Source organism: Centruroides vittatus, unplaced genomic scaffold (assembly GCF_030686945.1).
Source record: "Centruroides vittatus isolate TY-2023 unplaced genomic scaffold, ASM3068694v2 contig_1112, whole genome shotgun sequence".
Classification (NCBI taxonomy): Eukaryota; Metazoa; Arthropoda; class Arachnida; order Scorpiones; family Buthidae; genus Centruroides; species Centruroides vittatus.
The window spans coordinates 1,476,756-1,499,258 of NW_027120714.1; the positions used below are offsets into that span (position 1 = coordinate 1,476,756).

At 31.7% G+C, this 22,503-nt stretch overlaps 1 protein-coding gene across 2 annotated transcripts in view; it reads left to right on the forward strand.

Moving 5' to 3' along the window:
• LOC136976828 (U2 snRNP-associated SURP motif-containing protein) overlaps positions 1 to 22,503 on the forward strand; it is a 171,880-nt gene that overhangs the window by 143,744 nt on the left and 5,633 nt on the right. For both annotated transcript variants that reach the window (XM_067272219.1, XM_067272226.1), the window contains 5 exons: positions 7,046 to 7,147; positions 9,176 to 9,335; positions 15,462 to 15,581; positions 18,898 to 18,979; positions 19,057 to 19,201. In XM_067272219.1, the coding sequence (XP_067128320.1) occupies positions 7,046 to 7,147; positions 9,176 to 9,335; positions 15,462 to 15,581; positions 18,898 to 18,979; positions 19,057 to 19,201 (609 nt within the window). The remainder of the gene's footprint in view (positions 1 to 7,045; positions 7,148 to 9,175; positions 9,336 to 15,461; positions 15,582 to 18,897; positions 18,980 to 19,056; positions 19,202 to 22,503) is intronic.

Here is a 22,503-nt window from a genome sequence, read left to right on the forward strand (position 1 = left end):
AAATTTTTCCGGAAAAAAAAACGACAAAAACCGAAACTGACGAAAACCAAAGTATTATGGTATTTTTGATATCTAGAAGTTTTTGTGATACCATGCGTTTTATTATTGTAGTTGATAAATTATTTAAGTGCTGTACATTGCTGTATATTGTACTGTCTTTTTTTTTTTTTTAGCTCATTTCTCTTAATAATGAATTCAGCAGTATAACCTGCTAAAGTTCAGTAAAATTTCTGTATAGAAGTGATCATAATAAATTACCATACTGTTTATCCATCTTCTCATTTACCACATTGTCATAGAGCACACCCCACTAATTTAGACTTTCATAAACTCGGACAACCTCTACCTCATATTAATGCAAGCTAGTAAAAATTTACCATATTAAGATTATTATCTAATATTTATAACATCTGTTACATAGGCATGATTCCTAAAAATCTTACTCAAGATTAATTTATTAGAATACTTAGAGTAATGTAAATTTCCCAAAACATATATCCTGTGAAAGGATACATCTAACTGAGATATTCCTCACTACAGAAGCTCCTGCATTAATCATTAATTTTAAACATAACTTCTTTAAGTTTTCCTATTGTATTTTGGTTGTTATTAAAAAACAGGAAATCTGAAAATTATAAACAGAACTTTAAGAAAACCAAAAATTTAAATATTACAAAGCATCGTTTTTAAAAATATTAACCTATCCAATGTTGAATATTTTTTCCATTGCATTTCACTCCACGTTGAGTTTTTTCAATGTTAAGCTTAACGCGATCCCACGTTTTAGAAAAATAATAATTGTGGCTATAGTATCATTCCAAATTACTTTATATTTTACACACACAAAATAGACATATTAGGAAATGTAAATACAAAAAATTTTATTTCAGAAGTTAGTTTTAGTGTGATAAATCTCAAACAAGGAACAAGGCATAGTGGAACTGAACATTGTACACACACGTGATTCTACATGCTTTTTGTTTGCCGAACATACTTAACATACTTTACAAACTCTGGTTGGATGTTGGTGGTATAAAACTGAGAAAATGCCGTTTGGATAAACGTAACGGATTTTTGTGTGATGATTGACCGCGACGGGCTACATGTCTGTTTGTGTGATACTTCTCCATCACTTCTCTAATAACAGACATACAAAAATCAAAAAATGATTTGTTTTTTCTTGTGTTGGCAATAAAAAACACAAGCATTATATAGTGTAATATCTACCATATGAAAAACACTTTTTTATACCATTTTACCAGTTTTCTCATGCTTGGATAATTGTGTATCACTCCGTCACAGAGATCGATTCCACCCATATTACAATTATAATCTAAAATACAATTTGGTTTCATTATGACATCTCTTGATCTGTTATGTTTACCAGAATCAGAGAATTCATTGTCACTCATCATACTTAGAATTGTCACATCCGTTTTATCTTTCAACAAAACACAGATAATTCATCTTTCTGACAGGCTATAAATTACCCTTCCTTCAATTTACGGTCAGGAAAATTGCATGGCATTCCAATCTGATTTTTGTTCACGGTTCCATATACATAGGTTTGTTTCTCCAGAAGCATTTTTGCTAAGGTCGGCGAGGAACCTTCTCACCTTGCCCACCTTCAAAATTTTCGTATTCAGTCATAGCTCCTGTGTAAACTATAAAGTCCCAAACCTGTTCATGACTCAAATTTTGAAGCTTTTTACTCCAAAATGAGCACGCTTGTTTGGTATATATTGTCTAAATCCCAGTTTGCTTTTCCATAACATAAGACTTTTGTCTACACAGACATTTTCATCTGGGATGTAAGCATATTTGATCCTGTGGCATAAATGATCTATAACACAGCATAATTTATGCAGTTTATCATTACCACCAGAGGCTTGATTATTGTCTGTAAAATGCAGACATGACAATAAGAGCTGAAAGCGGCTGCTCGACATCGCGCTCGAAAAAAGTGGTGTTGAAAAAAGATCTTCAATTGTGTAAAATACATGCTTAGGTGCGGTTTTCTAATGATACTTGTGACCATTATAAGTCCTATAAATTCTCTAATTTCTGGATTTGTTGTTGGTTTCCAGTTATTATCTGACTATTTTCCCATAAATCATCACAGTTCATTAAACTATCACCATACCTGTTTGTTTCTTTAACGATCTTGTCCAGCAGTTCATCATTGAAAAATATACTAAAACATCGAATGGTGTAGCATCACTCTATAAATTACATTGGATTCCTGCTGGTCCTGTGAAACTGTTTACTTGAGGGCTTCTGAAGGTTGTACGGTTCCAACCATTGTCACTACTAAATCACGGACGTTTAGCACTATTATTACCTCGAGTACTACTGTGAGATTGGCCTCTATATCCACTTGTAGTTGGTATTTTGGGATCAAAATCACCACTATCATCACTAACATTTTCATTTTGTATGTATTTGTCGTTGCTGTCTGAAAATTCAGATTCATCAGAACGTAAATTAAATAAATATTCAATCAATTTTGACTTATTCAGAATGCTATTTCTACCAGTCATTGCCATGTCGAAACAGAGACGAACTAACGGTCTAATTTCCTTTATGATTTCTTGTAAACAACCATTCCTAGAATTGCAATATCCTGTGGTGCAAAAACTAGATAGCATAACGGCTCTGATACGAGTCACTAATTTCGAAACTCTGTACAAATAGCGACATCTGATGTTTAAAAAACATTCCGATGCAGAGACGAACATACTCGGGAATGCCCACGGAGGTCAAATAAGGTCAACACGAATATGTTCGGGAACAACGCAGGACAGGTTAAACTAATAAAATCACAGCATATGTACAGTTATTCAATATATTGTCAATATTGTATTTAAGTTGATATTACTCTGTTAACAAAAATTATAATTCTACAAGGAGGACATCAATGTTATGTCAAAAGTGCATGCTAACTGTTATCATTAAATTATCATAATGCTGAAAGATAGTATTGTTATTTATAATTCTGCTGTTGTCCAAACTAAAAGTTACTTTTGTCATTTCCAACAAAAATCTTTTAATCTACAAACATTTTTGACTTACTTAATCAGTTTTCACCAAACCACAACTTAAAAACTTCTAATATACATTCTAGCAGAATGTTCAAACAGAATACATTCGAATCAAAATCAATGCAATTTGAATTTTTGCAGTTTTTAATTATCTAAATATTTACATTATGTTAAACTTTTTAATGTCACTGCAAAAGTAAAAGTATAAACAGTAATACAATGTACTTTGATGATTTGAAATCTCTATGATTCTATTATTTTTTGACTGAATTACCAATGTGGTATAAATTAAATTTAGTGATTAATAATGTTGTCATGTCCCATCAAATTTAATGATTATAATTAATTAAAAATTCCTGAAAGGAAAGAATAACTTGAAGCTTGGTTCTACAATGATGTATCCGTTCAGTACGACAGAATTGTACAGTTTGAATCTCATTTTGTCAATTCCTTTCTTATAGATATCCTAATTATATAAATTTTAATTGTTAAATGTAATACGAGATTGCAGCATCATATATTTCTGTATTCAAATTATATCAATAATTCATTGAAAAAGTAACAAAATTATAATCCAAGAAACTGAGCACAATTTTATTATACTAATATTGAAAATATATGAAATTCTGTTATTATTTACAGAACACATTAATGTTTGTCAGTTATCAGATGTAACAAGTTTAGGCACATTACACAGGAGTTTCTTAATATGCTCTACTCTGCCTCACACAATATGCCAAAGATGCTTGCATGCATCCTCAAAGTTTGATTATCTTATTGTTTGGGAATTTTTGTTTATAAGAAAGGTTTCTTTTTATTGTTTATTGTATACTTCGAAGGATATATTTCATTCATTTTTTTTTGTTAGTATCCCATATATTAATTTTTATTGGTACAAATTGAGCATTGTGCCCTATTTTTTCAAGTAAAATGCAAAGTCAAATTTCCTATGACATTTTATACTGAACACTGAACCTGTTACCGGTGTAATTTGCGTGAAAAAATCTTCTTTCCACAAACGTTTTCGAGCTTTCCAAATAGCTCTTCTTCAGGTAGAGAAAAATTCCGACGAAACACTTCGAAAAAAGGAACGTAGACATTTAAATAAAAAACCGAATCTAAAAATAGAACGCAGATGTTTAAACAAAAATATGGAACTCGCATAGCAAACGAATATTAAGGTGGTCATGCGCATTCGTGCGCTGATGTTGCTATTTATAGATCGTTGTTTATGAGGGCCTGCCACGCTATAGAAAGATTAATCTCATCCTTCCGATTTATACATGTGGTCCGGTGGTTAGCCTTACAGATGGATATAGCTTCCTGCCATTTTAGTTGCTCCAGGTGGGGCGTAGTGTCGATGATGTCAGCTTTGTCGAACTCCGGTTCTATATCGGGATCAGATGCAAAGGTGGTTAGGGCCGTGGTGTACCGCCCGTGCCGAAGGTCCGCTTGATGTTCTTGCACTCTGGTATTTAAAGATCGCTTGGTTGAGCCGATATATACAAGGCTCTCGTTACATCTGTTATCTTTCAGCGGGATAGAGTACACGCCAGGAAGCCTGCCACGAACTGGACTGCCTTTTCCATTTCTGAGGATGTCGTAGATTGTCGGGCCTCTTCTATAGGCTATTTGTAATTGTTGTTTTCCAGCGATCTCAGCGTATATCGCTTTAACATATGGGTTAAAGGTGACTGGGAGGCGTGTACGTTCATCCTGGTCAGTGTTGGTCTTCGTGCGCGTAGTGGGTGCGTATTGTGAGCGTTGAAGTCGCTCAATTAGACGGTGTGTTAGACCATGGTAACCGTGCTTGGCTGCTATCCTCTTGATATAATTCAATTCGGTGTTGAGGGCTTGCATGGTGGACGAGTGGGAAAAGGCCCTTTTAATCAAAGTATTAAATGCTGCAGCCTTGTAGGTGAATGGGTCAGATGAACCTACCGGTATGTATATAGAGTCGGCATAAGGTTTATGGTATACCGACGTAACGATGGCGGATCCTTCCACTTTAATGTTTATATCCAAAAAATGGACCTCAGTATTGCTAGATTGCTCCATTTCCAGCGTTAGGCCGTAGGGATTATCGTTAACGGTTTGTACGAAATTTGAGATGTCAGGTATTGTCTTCCACATGATGAGGATGTCGTCCACATACCTCCTATAGAGTAAGATGTTCGGGAGGAACAGCGGAAGTATTTTTCGTTCCAGTTGCCTAACGGCCATTTCGCATAGGTCCCCGGATACTGGGCTACCCATGGGGACTCCTCTTTTTTGTTTGTAGACTTCTCCGTCGAACGCAAAGATAGAATTATCTACAAACAAAAAAGAGGAGTCCCCATGGGTAGCCCAGTATCCGGGGACCTATGCGAAATGGCCGTTAGGCAACTGGAACGAAAAATACTTCCGCTGTTCCTCCCGAACATCTTACTCTATAGGAGGTATGTGGACGACATCCTCATCATGTGGAAGACAATACCTGACATCTCAAATTTCGTACAAACCGTTAACGATAATCCCTACGGCCTAATGCTGGAAATGGAGCAATCTAGCAATACTGAGGTCCATTTTTTGGATATAAACATTAAAGTGGAAGGATCCGCCATCGTTACGTCGGTATACCATAAACCTTATGCCGACTCTATATACATACCGGTAGGTTCATCTGACCCATTCACCTACAAGGCTGCAGCATTTAATACTTTGATTAAAAGGGCCTTTTCCCACTCGTCCACCATGCAAGCCCTCAACACCGAATTGAATTATATCAAGAGGATAGCAGCCAAGCACGGTTACCATGGTCTAACACACCGTCTAATTGAGTGACTTCAACGCTCACAATACGCACCCACTACGCGCACGAAGACCAACACTGACCAGGATGAACGTACACGCCTCCCAGTCACCTTTAACCCATATGTTAAAGCGATATACGCTGAGATCGCTGGAAAACAACAATTACAAATAGCCTATAGAAGAGGCCCGACAATCTACGACATCCTCAGAAATGGAAAAGGCAGTCCAGTTCGTGGCAGGCTTCCTGGCGTGTACTCTATCCCGCTGAAAGATAACAGATGTAACGAGAGCCTTGTATATATCGGCTCAACCAAGCGATCTTTAAATACCAGAGTGCAAGAACATCAAGCGGACCTTCGGCACGGGCGGTACACCACGGCCCTAACCACCTTTGCATCTGATCCCGATATAGAACCGGAGTTCGACAAAGCTGACATCATCGACACTACGCCCCACCTGGAGCAACTAAAATGGCAGGAAGCTATATCCATCTGTAAGGCTAACCACCGGACCACATGTATAAATCGGAAGGATGAGATTAATCTTTCTATAGCGTGGCAGGCCCTCATAAACAACGATCTATAAATACCAACATCAGCGCACGAATGCGCATGACCACCTTAATGTTCGTTTGCTATGCGAGTTCCATATTTTTGTTTAAACATCTGCGTTCTATTTTTAGATTCGGTTTTTTATTTAAATGTCTACGTTCCTTTTTTCGAAGTGTTTCGTCGGAATTTTTCTCTACCTGAAGAAGAGCTATTTGGAAAGCTCGAAAACGTTTGTGGAAAGAAGATTTTTTCACGCAAATTACACCGGTAACAGTGTTTAGTATTTCATTCCCGGTGTCAGAGTGAAGTGTAATTTTTTGCTCATTTTATACTGGCAGTGAATGTGTTAATCTAGACAATCATTTGGGTAGAAGTTAAGATTAAAATGTGATAATTAATAATAATATTAAAATAAATAATTATCATGTATAAAAATGTCATTAAGCTCCAGTTAGTTAATTTGGAATCAGACAGACTCATTATTGTAATCTCATCCGTTTTGCAGTATCTTTTAATAAGACAGACTCATAGAACTAAATTATCTTTTATGTTTGGGTCCATTTAAATTAATTTTAAAATAAATAGCATGTCAATATTCAGTAATATAATATTTTTAAACAAACATCGATGCTAATATTTTTATGTAATACGTTCTTTCAGCAAAAAGTTATGAATTGTTTTCGAGCTTGGGAAGACTGGGCGATTTATCCTAGCGACTTCCTTATTAAACTTCAGAATATATTTCTGGGCCTCCTACCGTCGGTAAGTAATATTTTTATATAATTATTTTCTCTGTAATATAGAGCCAGGACATCCAGGTACTAAAAATCATATAAAATACTCATAAAAATTGTAACTTGTAAGATGTTTAGTTACTGTGTGTCCTAGCTTTAGTACTACATAGTTTAGGGAAAGTTATTAATGAGGCTGCACATTGGCATTTTCTATTATGCTTTTATGTTTATAAGTAATATGTTTGTGTAATAACTCACTAGTTACAATGTTATTTTTGAAAATGAGATTGTTGACTATGTTAAGTCATTCTCAACCCGCTTTCAATTTCCTTAATATTATCATATTTCATAGATTTCCTTGTTCGATCAAGTATACATTCCTTTCATAATCTTAGATTATAAAATTTGAATCTAAAAATATAGATATTGACTTTTGTCAATTAGATTTTATCATATTTAACGTAGTTTGTGTTTCTTACTGTAGTATATCTTTAAATAATAGAATGCACATTTCTCTATACTTTATTTTGTCATTTGAAATATCTTCACAAACATTATTGAGCAGTTTGCGAATTGTTCTGTCTTTTGGTGTTCAAAATATCATCATCATCTTTGTCGGCATGTTTGATAAAGTGACGCCAATGTTTTGTTATGTCTTATTGGCTTCGTTATAAGCAAACGACTACTCCGACTGGCTACCATTACGACTTTATTTTATAATGGGCTTAATGTAATGTTATGACTGTTTGTAAGAATATAACAAAGCATTTTATAACAGAAAATATCAATGCATAAACTTGCTATTATTTTCTTCAAAAGAATTAAAATGAAACATGATTTAATCAGAATTAATTCTTTAAGTATATAATATGTTTAAATATATTGTCATAAATAATTCTTATTACTAATAGTGAAATATATTATCACTTAAAGCTCATATATTTTATATATATATCTGTTTAACATTCATCTTTAAACACGGGTTATGTCAATAAATCATACTTTATGTTCAGTAATGAAATATCAATACCTGATAAAAATCTGTTAAATTTGATAATTTATAAAAAAAAATTTTTTAATTTAAAGATTTAAAAAATCAATTTAGAATAAGGACTTGGAAAGATTGTATATCTTGAATGCCATCTTTGACTATATAGGTTTATTTTTTTATAATTTAAAAACTGATTAATAGAATACAAATAAAATTATATTTTTTGTTTAATATTAAACAAAGGATCTGGTAGAAAAGACCAGTCAAGAGAGCATAGAAATTTACATAACAAAGGACATTTAATTGCCAACCACTTAGGGACAGAAATAATATGGCTATTATATGGAATGAAGTCATGTATTTTGTTAATAATAATTTATATTGCACGGTGGTCAGATTTAAATCTAATGGTAATAATTGAGTAACATTCTTCGATAAATGGGGGGGCCCTGCCTTAGTGCTCCCGAATCTGTCTGGAGAAGCAAATCTATTCTTTTGTTTATAAATTTGATATGTTAGAAAATTTGGTCATATATGGAGCTTTAACTTATTTTATTATTCTAGTCTTATTTCATTTTACTTTACTTTGTTGTTTGCTAACAGAAAAAAAATGGTAGTTTTGAAAAAGTCACATATTTCTTATTTTAGTTAAATAAACTATTTTGTGTTTTCTGCTAGTGAAATAATTTATTCACTTGTGTAAACATCTATTTATTACAATTAGCAGAAACTGTAATGATTATAATACGGGAATACAGAACTGGTTCTTTTTGCTCTCATAATACAATTAACAATCAATCCATATTTTATAGTAAATAGAATAATTATATATCTGTATTGTAAAAACTCTGGTAAGAGTAATAGACTTTTTTTATAAATTTGAACATGTATTTTCTAAAATTAATTTAATTTTATTTTGTTTATATTTATTTCTAAAATGACTGATTGTGAATTGATAGTATACTAATCATATATTGTGGGGGAAAAAATCATTATTATTCACTCTTAATTTTTTATGTTTAAAATTTTTTAAATATTCTTTAAAAAAATTTATAATTTAATTAGAAAGTGGACGAAGACTCGACGGATGTCGACGGAGTGACGATGCCAGAAGTGCTACCCGAACAGTGTCAGGAAGATATCGACGGCGTACCTTTAACTGCAGATGAAACCGACATTGACGGAATTCCTTTAGAAGAGAAAGAAGATTTGGATGGAATGCCATGTAAAATTACTTAAGTTTTATTAATAATGTAAAAGTTAATGGGTCTCCACTAAAAACATTTGGTACAAATCAATACAGCAGGATTATTTTTAAATTATATTAATAAATCTAATAGTTATTTACTTATAATATACAAGGTGCAGTCAAAAAAGTTCTGGGACTGGTCCAATAAAAAATGTCTGATGTACAGTACATGCTAATTTATTGAGAATTGTTGCCTTCAAGAATGGATTCCAAGCTTCTCTTCAAAACATTCCTGGAACTTTTTGGTGACATTAATAAGCACTCGCTGTGATTCTGTTTGAATGTCTTCAATGTTCTCAAACTGATGTCCTTTCATCACTTTTTTCAACCATGGAAGTAGAAAAAAGTCACACAGTTCCAAGTCTGGTGAATAAGGAGGGTGGGAAACCACAGCCATTTTATTTTTGGTGAGAAACTGTTGAATAGAGATAGCTGTGTTGGTGGGAGCATTATTATGATGCAGTAGTTTTGAGATTTCCAAAGATCTGGTCTTTTTTGTTTGACATTTTCATGCAGGTGCTTCAAGACATCCATATAAAAATTTTGATTTGCAGTTTGGCTTTGTGGAACAAATTCTCAAAGAATTCCCTCCCTGCCAAAAAAAATGAGTATTCTCTTGAGATTGCGCCTCACTTGTTATGCTTTCTTTGGTCTGGGTGAGCCATGATTTTTCGACTGAGTCGATTGTCGTTAGTCTCAGGGCCATAGCCATAAATCCATGTTTTGTCTCCTATAATCAATTTCTTTTCTGTTGCAATCTTGCCAAGTTTGAAACAAAATTTCTTGCTCATACACTGTTTCTTAGAAAAATTTATTTTACAAAGCAATGAAAATTGCAAGTAGATGCAAAAATGGATCTAATCTAAATAGTAAGAAATAAAAACTACATTTGATAATGGCATGGAATTTAGTAGGAAGCTAAATAACGATGTCTCTTACACATTCTAGTTTGTGCAAGTTCAGCACATGGCCAATTGTAGAGCCACATCATCAGTCCTGGAACTTTTTGACTGCACCTCGTAAATATTGCTAAGCATGACTGTGGCCATTTATAACCTTAATCAAATTTTTGGAGATAATCCAGTTATTAATTGTAATAATTTTTGCCCAGTGGCTCAGGCAGTAAAGATTCCAGCTTCTCACTACAAGAGACTTGGGTTTGAATTCAGTTTAGTTCAGAGATTTTTGAGTGAATCGACCCAAATGTGTCAGACCCTATCCCACATGACTGACCGTTTCCGTTGATTATGTGGCTAAAGCCTTGATGAATGAGAAGAATGCCATTTCAGTGCCTACAAAAAGGAAAAAATTTGAAAAGTGATAGAACCAAAACTTGATTAATACAGCTGTAGAATAGCAGAGATGTATAAAATAATGATGTTTAGATGCCAATGTTTTCGAATTGACAAAAAAAAATGTGTTGTTTTATAATATGTAACGTATTATGCTAATTACTCTACTAAAATTCTATTGCAACATGTATGCATTTCATACATATCCTCGACAAGTATTGCAACACCTGACCGTATAATATCTTTCATGAGATCAGAAATATTGTTTCCATGTCATCTAGCCAAAACTTATTCCGGACAGACGAATTGTCTAAATTTTATACCTGGCAAACATAAAGCATAAATATAAACCAAACATGGTATATTCTTCTACACATAGTTCTTTAATTATCCAAATAAACAAAGAGTAAATTTTGTTGTAAATTGTACTGTTTTTTTTTTTTAAGTAATTTTTGAAATTTAGAATTAAAAAGACTCAAAAACTAGTGGCTAGTTTATGAAACTTTTTGCATTTGAAATTTGGTGTCATTTTTTAAAATAATTGAAATTTTTTGAACCAGTGATTGAGAAACACTGATGTATACTGTCAGTGGGAGTTTGAAGAGAGGATAATTAAGAGAATAATGTTGAATTAATTGAGAGATTCAAAAAAAGCTAAACAGAATTACAAAATCATGAATAAAATATTACTTCCGAGAAAAAAAATTTATTTTACATATTATTTTCAAGTATACTTGCATCCATTATCAAGATATATTGTTTTTAAAGTAACACATGTGATTGAAAATTTTAAATAAAAAATTTTCTGATCAAATGTATTGATTAAGTGTGTTTATAATGTGTAATGTAATAAAAAGAAATAATTCAGTATTGTTTTCCAAATAACATTTGATTTCAAAGTTAAGATGCAAGATTTTTTTATGAAAAAAATTTTTAAATTAATTTTATTACGTATCTATAGTATTCTGTGACGGAGCTGGAATTCAAAAAATTTGGCATGGTGGATACTAAAACAACTTGTGGAAGAGCACAAACAGAAAGTCTTTGGACATCTCCAAATAACATTTGGACCAATACTTTAAAGAAGGTGAAAATTTCTTGCAAAGAATCATTCTGGTGATGAGACATGGATTCATAACTATGAGTCTGACAGTAAATAGCAGACTATGGAATGGAAACATCTTTAATAACCAACAAAGAAAAAGTTCAAAAGTCAACCATCAGCTGGAAAATTTCTGAGATTCTCAAGGGCCAGCAGTATTGGAACATAATCAGGAAAAAGGTTCAACAATCAACAGTACTCATTACATTGACATGTTCACTGGAGAGCTGAAGCCTGCACTTTGGACAAAACACAGACGACTGCCCACACTGTCAACATGCTCCAAAAACTTTGTTTTGAGGCATCGGAGGATCATTTCTATAATCCCGATCTTACCCCATCATCTGTTTGGTTTCCTAAATGTAAAGCCTTGTGAGGACAAAGATTTACATCTGATGAAAAGGTGAAGACAGCAGTGCATTTGTGGCTTGCAGCTTGGCAAAAAAAAAAAAAAAAAAAAAAAAAAAAAACATTTTTTTTAGCTAAGGAATACAAAAGTTTGCTGATAGATGGACAAAATATATCAAAAAGCTGGGTGATTATCATAAAAAATAATCAATTTTCAGATAAAACAAATAGATTAAAATAAATTCTACAGTAGAATGCAGGTAATTTTTGACTCACCCTCATTGATAACATTTGTCAGCTCTATTTCTGTACATACGTTTTCTTTCAATGCTTGCATCGTGTCACTTCAAAGATGTTTTAAATTTTAAAAATATTTTAAATTTGTAAAATATAATATAATGTTATTTATATAACATTATATTATATTTTACAAATTTAAAGAATTCTAATATTTTGAAATGAGTTATGTATGATAAAATGAAAATAAAATCAAGTAACAGAAATAGGGGAATTTATTAAATTCCAAATTCCCCTATCTGTGTTCTAATTCCTCAAAATGGCTTACATTCTGATGTGATGCTGGGATTGGAGTAGTTCTGGAAAGGCTTGCTTTTAATTTATTTTTGTCCAGTATTTTAAAATATAAACTAATGCTTATTATTTGTTATACTATTGTAACTAAGGAACGAAAATCAAAAAGAATGGATTTTTTCCATACTATTAATTTTTACCAGATGTCATGCTGAACATTTAAATGGTACAGTACAAGGGAGAATTGGAAAAAGTTTAATGATTTTTCCTGGCTATCATAATGCAAATACTGCTGCTAAACTTACGTTGATATGTAACTATATTCTTCCTGTGATTGTCTTGTATGGCCATCCTTTTGATCATATTCTGGTAAAATAGAATCGGTAGCGAGTTGTGACCCATAAAAAGTGGGCCTGCTCATATCTCAGTGCATTTTCACAAAGATGCCAACACAAAAGTTGAAATCCTGGATGCACCAAGGGCATGAATGGTCAAAGGTATCATCAAACTTTGCAAGAATTAAGGCAGCTGTTTTAAAAGGCCCGGATTGTTGACCGAAGGCATGATCCTTCTTGACGACAATGTGTAGCCACACATCATCAAAAATGTTAAGCCACTCTTGAAGAAATTTACTTGGAAATTCTGAACCTGTCCTAAATCTTGCTCCCAGTGATTTTCATCCCTTTCCCAAGCTGAAAGACATTCTGCAATGTCAACATTTGGAAGTTAAAGCATGGGAATGCTTTAAGAGTCTGGGCCCTTAGCTCTCCAGACATGGTATCAAAAAACTTACTTAGAACTGGAACAGATTTTTAACAAACTCGGTGACTATGTAGAAAATCGATCAGTGTGTATTGCATATATTGTTTTTATTACAATAAACATGTAGGAAAAGAACAAAAGTCAAACTACTGTATTTACTTGCATATAAGATGAGGTGTGATTTTAAAGATCAAAATAAAGAAAATTAGATTTATTAATACACTTCTAATTTTATTTCGTTTAATCACAAGTAAAATATCAAATGCACGTAAATCACTCATTGTCCCGCAAAAATTACTGGCATTTTAAACTTTAAGAAAAAATCTTGTAAATTCAACAGCATAATTTGTTCACATAAAGCTGGACAATCGAGAATCTTCTTTTGCCAATTCTTAACAGTCGAATCCAATATCCATCAATTACATTTATGAGTTTCTCCGAATTCTGATTTCCAAATAATCATGTTTTTACGTGGGAATGGAGTAAAACTTATATCGGGCTTCCATGTGATTTTGGAATTTCAATGTGGAATTCAATTGAAAAGCTTTGCTTTTCCTATTGCTATTCATCTTTATTTTTGACAATATACAAGAACGATTAAAACAACCCAGATAAAATACTTATGTTTTTAAATACAAGAGGGTGAGCATCCGGAAAAAATGCAAATACACGGTTCACAAAAATGCAAAGAATCTTTTGCTCGCACATATAGAATGGCATAGGTTTTTGAAGCAGTGAAAAATGAATAAAAAACCTCATCTTATATGTGAGTAAATATGATATTCTGTTTTGATTGTTCCGTATATTTAATTTCAACTCATAATTGTTTAATATTTTTTACAAAATGTTAGTTTTTCTCAGATCATTTTTCGGTTGCAAATCTGACATTTGATATCCCTTATTTGTTTTATCAATTTTTATCTAGAAAATATGTAAGAAATTTTATAAAACCATAAATATAAATGAGATTTTATTTGTATTTGTGATTTCTGTTACATGGAGAATATTGTTTTTGGTTTTCTTTAAAACTACAAAATAGTTTTAACTAACTTACTTATTTTCTACTTTTATTTTTTCCTACGTATTCGTAACTGCTTAAGAATTTATAAATAAATATATAAGGTTATAAAAATTAGATAACATAACAAAGATTCCACTGTCTTTCAGGCTGATAGAGTATAGATTAGCTATTATTTTATAGTTAAAAATGCATCCTTCATTGCATTATGATCTTTATATATAATAATTTTATTTATAATATTTAAATATACAGTCAAACCTGTTTTTATGCGGTCTTTTTTTTTGTGCGATTTTTTTTATTTGTGCGGTATAGTTGGCGACTAGTCTCGTGCGATTTGTCATGTCTCACATTGACTTATTATAGCTAAATAAACTTATTATAGCATAAATGAACTTATTATAGCAATATTATTTCATGAATATGCAAAAAATGAAATAATTTATTTTTTAAGTCAACAAAACACCACCTGGACAAAAATATGTAAAACAGATGATAGACGAGACGATGCAGTCAAGTGCTGACATCTGTTGTCAATAAATTCTACGTCTGTTTTAATTACGTTAATTAAACTTTCAAAGTGCTTTCACATTCCTGGACCATCAAGATAAGATTCAGTTCAAAGCGTAAATTGAAGGTAAATGTACTGTATTATTTACGTATTTTCTAAATCAGATTCCAATAGGTTTGGTGAGATTCCAAGTAGCTGCCAAGCCTCGTCATGATTTTGTTTAAAAAAGCAATTCCTAGTTATTTCGTACGGTTGTGAGTTATTTTCTATGTGAGACTTTTTTTATGCGGTCCCTATTGACCGCATAAAAAAAATATATATTTTTAATTGTGTTGCGAAAACTATTTTTTATAGTCACTCGTGAAGTTTCGTGCAATTTTTTTTAATGCGTTTTTTTTTATGCAGTCCCTATCCACCACATAAAAACAGGTTTGACTGTATATTGATATATATAATAGAATAAATGTTACTTCAAATATCTTTCTAAAAATTAAATTTCATATGTTTAGTTATTTCACATCTATGATTTCTGTTTTAGTTTCAGAAGACATTGACGGCCAGCCAATGGAAGAATCGTCTGGAAGATCTCCCAGTCCTAAATTAAAATTCATACCGTCAAAATGGGAAACGGTTGATCCTGAAACAGTGGAAGCTCAAGGTATACTCATAAAAAATAAAACGCTGTTTACATAATGTGCAAATACAGTTAACTATAAAATAAATTTATATATGTTTTTCTGTGTCTTATTTTAAATGAAGACTGTAGCGTCTCGGTTATCTGATGTAGCCATGTTACTCAATTTATAATATTGTTCTGCTTATACATTTATATTTTGCTTGTTTTTTAATTGCATTTTGTCTCTTAGTGAAGATAAAATCCCTTCTTAATTTGTATAAATTACTTTAATATCAATACATTAATTAAAATACAAAATAAAATATGTAATTGTGGACGAAACTATCCAAAATGTAGCTTAACTTATTCTAACAAAATGTAGTCACTATTGTAGCAACAAAGAAAAAAGTGGCTTGTTTTATTGAATTCTTGTAGGTCAAATACCCATAAATTGAGATTGCACTATATTTTCATACATTGTTTACTGATCTTACAAATAATATAAATAAATCTACAATAACTGTCTGAATTATTTTATGAATTTTAATTGTAAAGATTTTGATAAAGATTTAACAGATTTTGTTTATTTCAATTTGTCAGTTTTATTCTGCACATCTAATTGCACAGTAGATTTTCATTTATGCCCACTAGTTTTAAGATTTCCACTTTTCAATTAGTATAATTTTCTGCTATGTTTACACAAAAAAAACACAATTTTTTTGTTTTCTTATGGTATTATGTAGTTCAAATGGCATTTTCAGAAATGTAATCTAAATTTATGACACAGCCAAGTAAAATTATATTTTGATTTACTCTGGCTTGCTTAATGATAGTTCATTAAATACAAATTAACTTGTAAAAATTGAATTCACTGTATTTTTATTTCTGTTTGATATTCTGTATATTGAATTATTATTTCAAATAATAACATCTTTTCTTTTGTTATATATTAACATTACAGAATTAAGTACCTAGGACAAAAAAATCAATGTACCTAATAATAGATGGCATACCTCTTGCACTGTTTGATGATTTTCATTTAACTGTGAACAACACCACTGTTATATAATGAAACACACTTTTTGATTTCCACTAGTATTTTACTATATGTTGACTGTATGTAGTTTGCCACCCAGTTATGCCAAGTTGTACTGGGTATGTACAATACTGTACATATCACTTATACCTGATTAATAAAAAAAAAAGTATTTTACTATAATAAAATACTACTAAAAATTAAAAAGGTGTGTTTCATTATATAATTGTTTTCCATTCCAGTATAATTTGAGATTATTTTGACTACACTATTTGTAGATCCGTTGGACAGTACTCTTCAACACACCAACAACTTGGGCAACTTCATTCACTTTGTGTCTGTGGGCATGCCAAACATGATGGCTTCTTTTTTGCCACTTAATAATGTCTGTTGTTTGACAGGTATTGCAGATCCAATTCAACACTCATGTTGCTCCCGTAGCCTACAGAAACAGGTCGGCGCCGAAGATCATTTTTAATTGTGTTGTGAATCGTCTAATGGTATTTTGTTCGTTATTTTAGAAGTTTTTTTGACTTCATGTCGCTAGCTGCAAAGTGGTTCCTGACCGGAATAAAGGAAGAAAATAGAAAAAAGGACTCAAACTTTTTGTTTGTATACCTTGGAAAATTTATTATTGAATTTAAACTTCAATTCCTGAGTTCTGTACAAATGATGGCTTCTTTTTTGCCACTTAATAATGTCTGTTGTTTGACAGGTATTGCAGATCCAATTCAACACTCATGTTGCTCCCCACTACTTCATGAAACAAAAAATGATCTTGTAGACCACATCCGTGCTATTAATCTGCCAACAATTTTCTCATGGCACCTTCTGTGCAATCAAAAACTACCTACTGTCATTTCTGTTAAGGGTGACTAATTTTTTGTCTGGTGTGTTTACACAAATTGTTTTGTTAGAAATGATTTCATTTAGTTTAAAGCAGTATTTCCAACTGGTGTTCTGTAGCACACTAATGACGAGAACACTAAATAATAAGAGCACTTTATTGTTAGAAAACTATAAATGCAAGCAATAAAGAGATTTGTTTTAGATAATGCAGTCAAAAATTTACGATAAAAATTGACACAAATCACAACACATTCTTAACAATGTTACTGGTATTTTCGTAAATTGGAGAATTGTCTATCAATTTTCCAATTCATCAAAATGTCTGTTGATATCACTAACAACATCAAACAGGATTTTTGCTTAAAATAATGTACTTTTCTGCTGAAAAATGCAAGATCCAAAATATCAAAAAACTATAAATTCCATTACCATAGTAATCAAGTTTTATACTAATTATTGCTGTTGAAATTATAATTTTTGTATTGTAGTCAAATTTCAAATTCAGTATTTAAAACAATAAAATTGATAATTAGTACAATTTACAAAATTATAATTATACAAAATCTCAAACAATTAACCTGACTAGAGAAAAATACTTAGCACAATAAAAACCCTTAATCAGCAATTGATCACTTACAAATAAGTAGCTGTGTAGTGACCAGAGAAAAGCAATGAATAGCTTGGTATATCAGTCTGACAATATGCAAATCAACAATGTATTAAAGACCATTAAACATGATTACAAAAAAAATAAAATGTTTAACTTGTGCAAAAATATAATAAAATATTAAATAATATTTAAACCCTAAATTAGCAGGATGCAATTCTATTCATTATTCAAATATCAGTGTGAAATTTTGCAAATGAAACTCTTAGTTGGGAAGTGTTGTTATAGCAGTTGAGATTAGATTTAACATCCCCAAAACTTAAAATAACTGAAAAGGAAAAATAAATAAATTAAGCAAATATAACTATAAATAAAAAATTTTCTTTTGCTACCTCACGAAAGTTCATGGTATTAAATCACAAATCTTCAAATAATTGTTCATTGGTATTAATGACAATGTTCATAATTCACAAAATGATAATTAATTAAAACATTATTAAAACCATAGAAACAAATTAGGAGATTTCAAGTATTTTAATAATGATTGAGTTATATTAGGCTATTCTACATCCAAATAAAGTAGACATTCTGTTAGAAAATTAAGCAGCGATCTTTTTGCAAAATAACACTGGCATTCTGTAAACATTGTTTCACTTTTGTACAGCACCAGAGAAAGGTTGCCAAACCCCAGTTTAGTGTAATAAATACATGTCAATGCATTATACTTATGACAACTTTGAGTTTACAAAAACTACTTAGTTCTTTTAGAGTTTTAAATTATAATAATGTTAATTAGTCAGTGAAATTCAAAGGAAATAATTAATTTTAATTATATATGTAATTTTTAAATCTTCATTTAAATCTAGCCATTACAACATCAAAATGGGATCTGTTAGATCAGCAAGCAGATCAGGAACAAGAGGTCGATGATGATGATATAGATGGAAAGTGAGTATTAAAAGGTTATTTATTTCAGAAAATATTTTCTACTTTTTTTTAACATATTGCATTAATTAATTTTTTAGACCTATGGAAGAAGATATTGAAGAAGTAACAGAGGAAACTGAATTACCTGATGAAAAAGAAAATAGCAGAGACTCCACCATTCTTTTAGAATCACTCAAAAATGAAGTTAGTGAAGAAAGGAGAGCAAAATTAAGAGAAATTGAGGTAAATTCCATTTAAATATTGAAGTGGCAGCTAACTACAACAGTAATAAATTAGATACACACTAAAGTTCAATGCATATGGAAAACAAAATTAAGACTACAGTCAGTGTTGATGACTGTTTCCATCACTTGTCCAAAATAATTGGTTAATCCTGCAGTGATGCTCTTTGTCATCTTAATTTTGTCACTCGTGCATTGGCCTTAAATTTATACAGGGCGAGTTTTTTATCTTGAGACAATGAAATAACTTAATTGGATCTCATTATTTTGGGAAAAAGGTATAGACAAAAGTTGTAGGGTTTCAAAGGGCCAATCAAATGGTGATCTTGAATGTGACCTTGACCTTCAAGGTCATTTGAGGGTCAAGTCTGTTTTTTCGATGGGAACACACATTTTTGACCTCGGCAATGGACAGAGTGAGAAATTTTACAACCGGATATACCTTTGACCTTATGGTCTAGGTCAAAGGTCAAGATTATTTTAAGGTTTAAATTATAAGCTGTTTCTAATGGAAAACCATACTTTTTATTATTGGAATAGGCAGGGAGATAAAAGTTACGTTTACATGGAAAGAGAGGGAAATTTCACAATCAGCCATGACCTTGAGTATAGAGATACTAGAGGTAGGTAGACGTTGACCTCCAAAGGTCATCTTAAATGTGATAATTTTAAGCATGGCTTAACAAATGCATCGAAGTGGGAAGGGCATCATTTTGAACATTTGTTATAAAATTTTCCCCCGAAACCAACATCTCAAGCAATGGCAAGAAGTAAAGTGACTCACCGAAAACAAGCATCGAGATAGTCAGAGGCAAGGGGACTCACTGAAAATAAGCACCTTAAAGGGAGCAGAAAACTACTATGTCCACATCGTTACTCCTGGGTAGTGCTAAAAGTAGTGAATGCTTTTAAAGGTCAAAGTAATAAGGCCATGAAAAAATTAACTTTTACCTCCCTGCTTATTCTAGTAATAAAAAGTATGGTTTCCCATTAGAAACAGCTTATAATTTAAACCTTAAAATAATCTTGACCTTTGACCTAGACCATAAGGTCAAAGGTATATCTGGTTGTGAAATTTCTTGCACTGTCCATTGCCGGGGTCAAAAATATGTGTTCCCATTGAAAAAAAGACTAGACCCTCAAATGGCCTTGAATGTCAAGGTCAAAGTCACCAATTGATTGGCCCTTTAAAACCCTACAACTTTTGTCTATACCTTTTTCCCAAAATAATGAGATCCAATTAAGTTATTTCATTGTCTCAAAATAAAAAACTCATCCTGTATAAACTGAGCTGCATTCAGTAAACTAACAAACAGTGAATTGATGTATGACTGATATAAAGTAATTGATAAAATGTAGATCCATCAACCAAATAATTGGGCTATAAATCCACTGTTATTATAAATACATCTGGAAGCAAAGGCTTGCTTGAACATCTGGATGGCATAACTGGCAAGTGCATTGCACAGTAAGTGGAGGTTGCAGGTTCAAGCTCCACTCTAGGCTACTATTTTCTTCCAGAAGGTTCTAAATTATTTAATAAATTATAGTAATTATTAATTTAGATAAGAGATGGCACCTAACGTCTACCTCTAGTACCAAATTACTTAGTATTTAATAATTAATAATAGCAGATTTATAGCCCGATTGTTTGGTTGAATATCTACCTGTCAAGTTTCAGGATGTTTAGTATACTTGTAAATCCACAATATATCAATTGTTTTATGATCTTATTATTTTTTAATTTTAATTTGCATATTGGTTGTCAGTTTATATCGTTAAAATTCACTTATTTAAAATATGTTTCAAAATTAATAAATTAACTGGAATATTTGCCATTAAAAATCCACCTTTAATTTCCCAGTAATTGTTTTCTGCAAACAAGTATTTCTAATCCTTTAAAAGGATCATTTTCAGATTCATCAAATATTATCTTATAATATAATCAAGATGGGTTGATAATAATAATAATAATAAGCACAGAGTCCAAACAGTTAGGAGTTGAAAAGTGAAATTTGGTACACAGTTAGGGTTTGTCATGAGAATGTACCATACACTAAGAAGAGATTTTTAGAAGAGGGAGAAGACAGTACAGTAAAACAGTACAGTAGAAGCCAAGTTCTTTGGGATAATCCTTAACCGGATTATCCAAAGAACTTGGCTTCTACTGTACTGTTTTAGATGCAGTTTTTTGAATTTTTGTGGGAAATTGAACATATTTTTAGACTCATCAAAAAATTCTCTAATTAGCCTTGGAAGAGGGAAAACCTAATTTTTGCACTTGGTGAAAACAGGTAAGATCAGCTATAATCTAATAATAATCTTTTCTATCGTTACTTTTTGCCCGAGCAGCATTGGGCTCATCTTCTAGTAAAATTATAAAAACATAGTTCACAATTGTTATCAAACAAAGGTTGCCAATTTGAATTTTAAACTTGTTCTTAGCAGAACAAGTTTTAAAATTCAAAATTGAAATTAATACAGAATAAGTTTAACATAAGATATTATTAAGTTTAATTAATTTTAAATAACTAATCAATTGTTTTCATATCAACAAATTTTAAAATAGTAATACAATTTTACAAGTAGTCAAATATTTTTATAATGTAGTAAAATCATATTAAAAATATGTTTTTCACATATATAATGTGAAAAACATTATATATGTGAAACCCATGTGTTTGATAAAACAAATGGGATCAGGAATCTCTATTAACTACTCTTGATGGACATGAAAAACGACTCTTTTGTGACCTTGACACTTATAAGAATGTATATCAGAAAGACAAAAAGGAGAGAGCTTACCGATCTCTCTTCTCTAAGTCAGGAGCCTGATACAAGTTAGGATAAAATAATTCGCATTCTAACACTCAATTGAATCGAAGAAATCTCTGAGTGGTCTAAAATACTTCCAAGAATGGCCGGAATAAGTTTACCATTATACATGTGACGGACAAATGGGCGAAGGTGTTCAATCAAATTTTTTCGATTGTTTCCCCTCCACCGTTTTATCAAAAGATCTGTTGAAAACCATAAAAATTATTTCCCACAAACTTGCTTCCTTGTTGAGGATGATCCATCTCATTAGGTGTATGTCACCCGGAACTTTTAGAAGTAATTCACTTATTGGACACCCAACCCTTAACAATGAGATTCTAACCTCATAGAAAAAACCCAAGTGGAAAAATAATACGAGGGAACGATGACAAATCCAGGCAGTCGTCGTTTGGTTAGCCACCGCGAGCCCAACCCTGAAAAAACTTCCCGCAACCTTCCGATCTACGTCCAAGTGTTACCCCACCT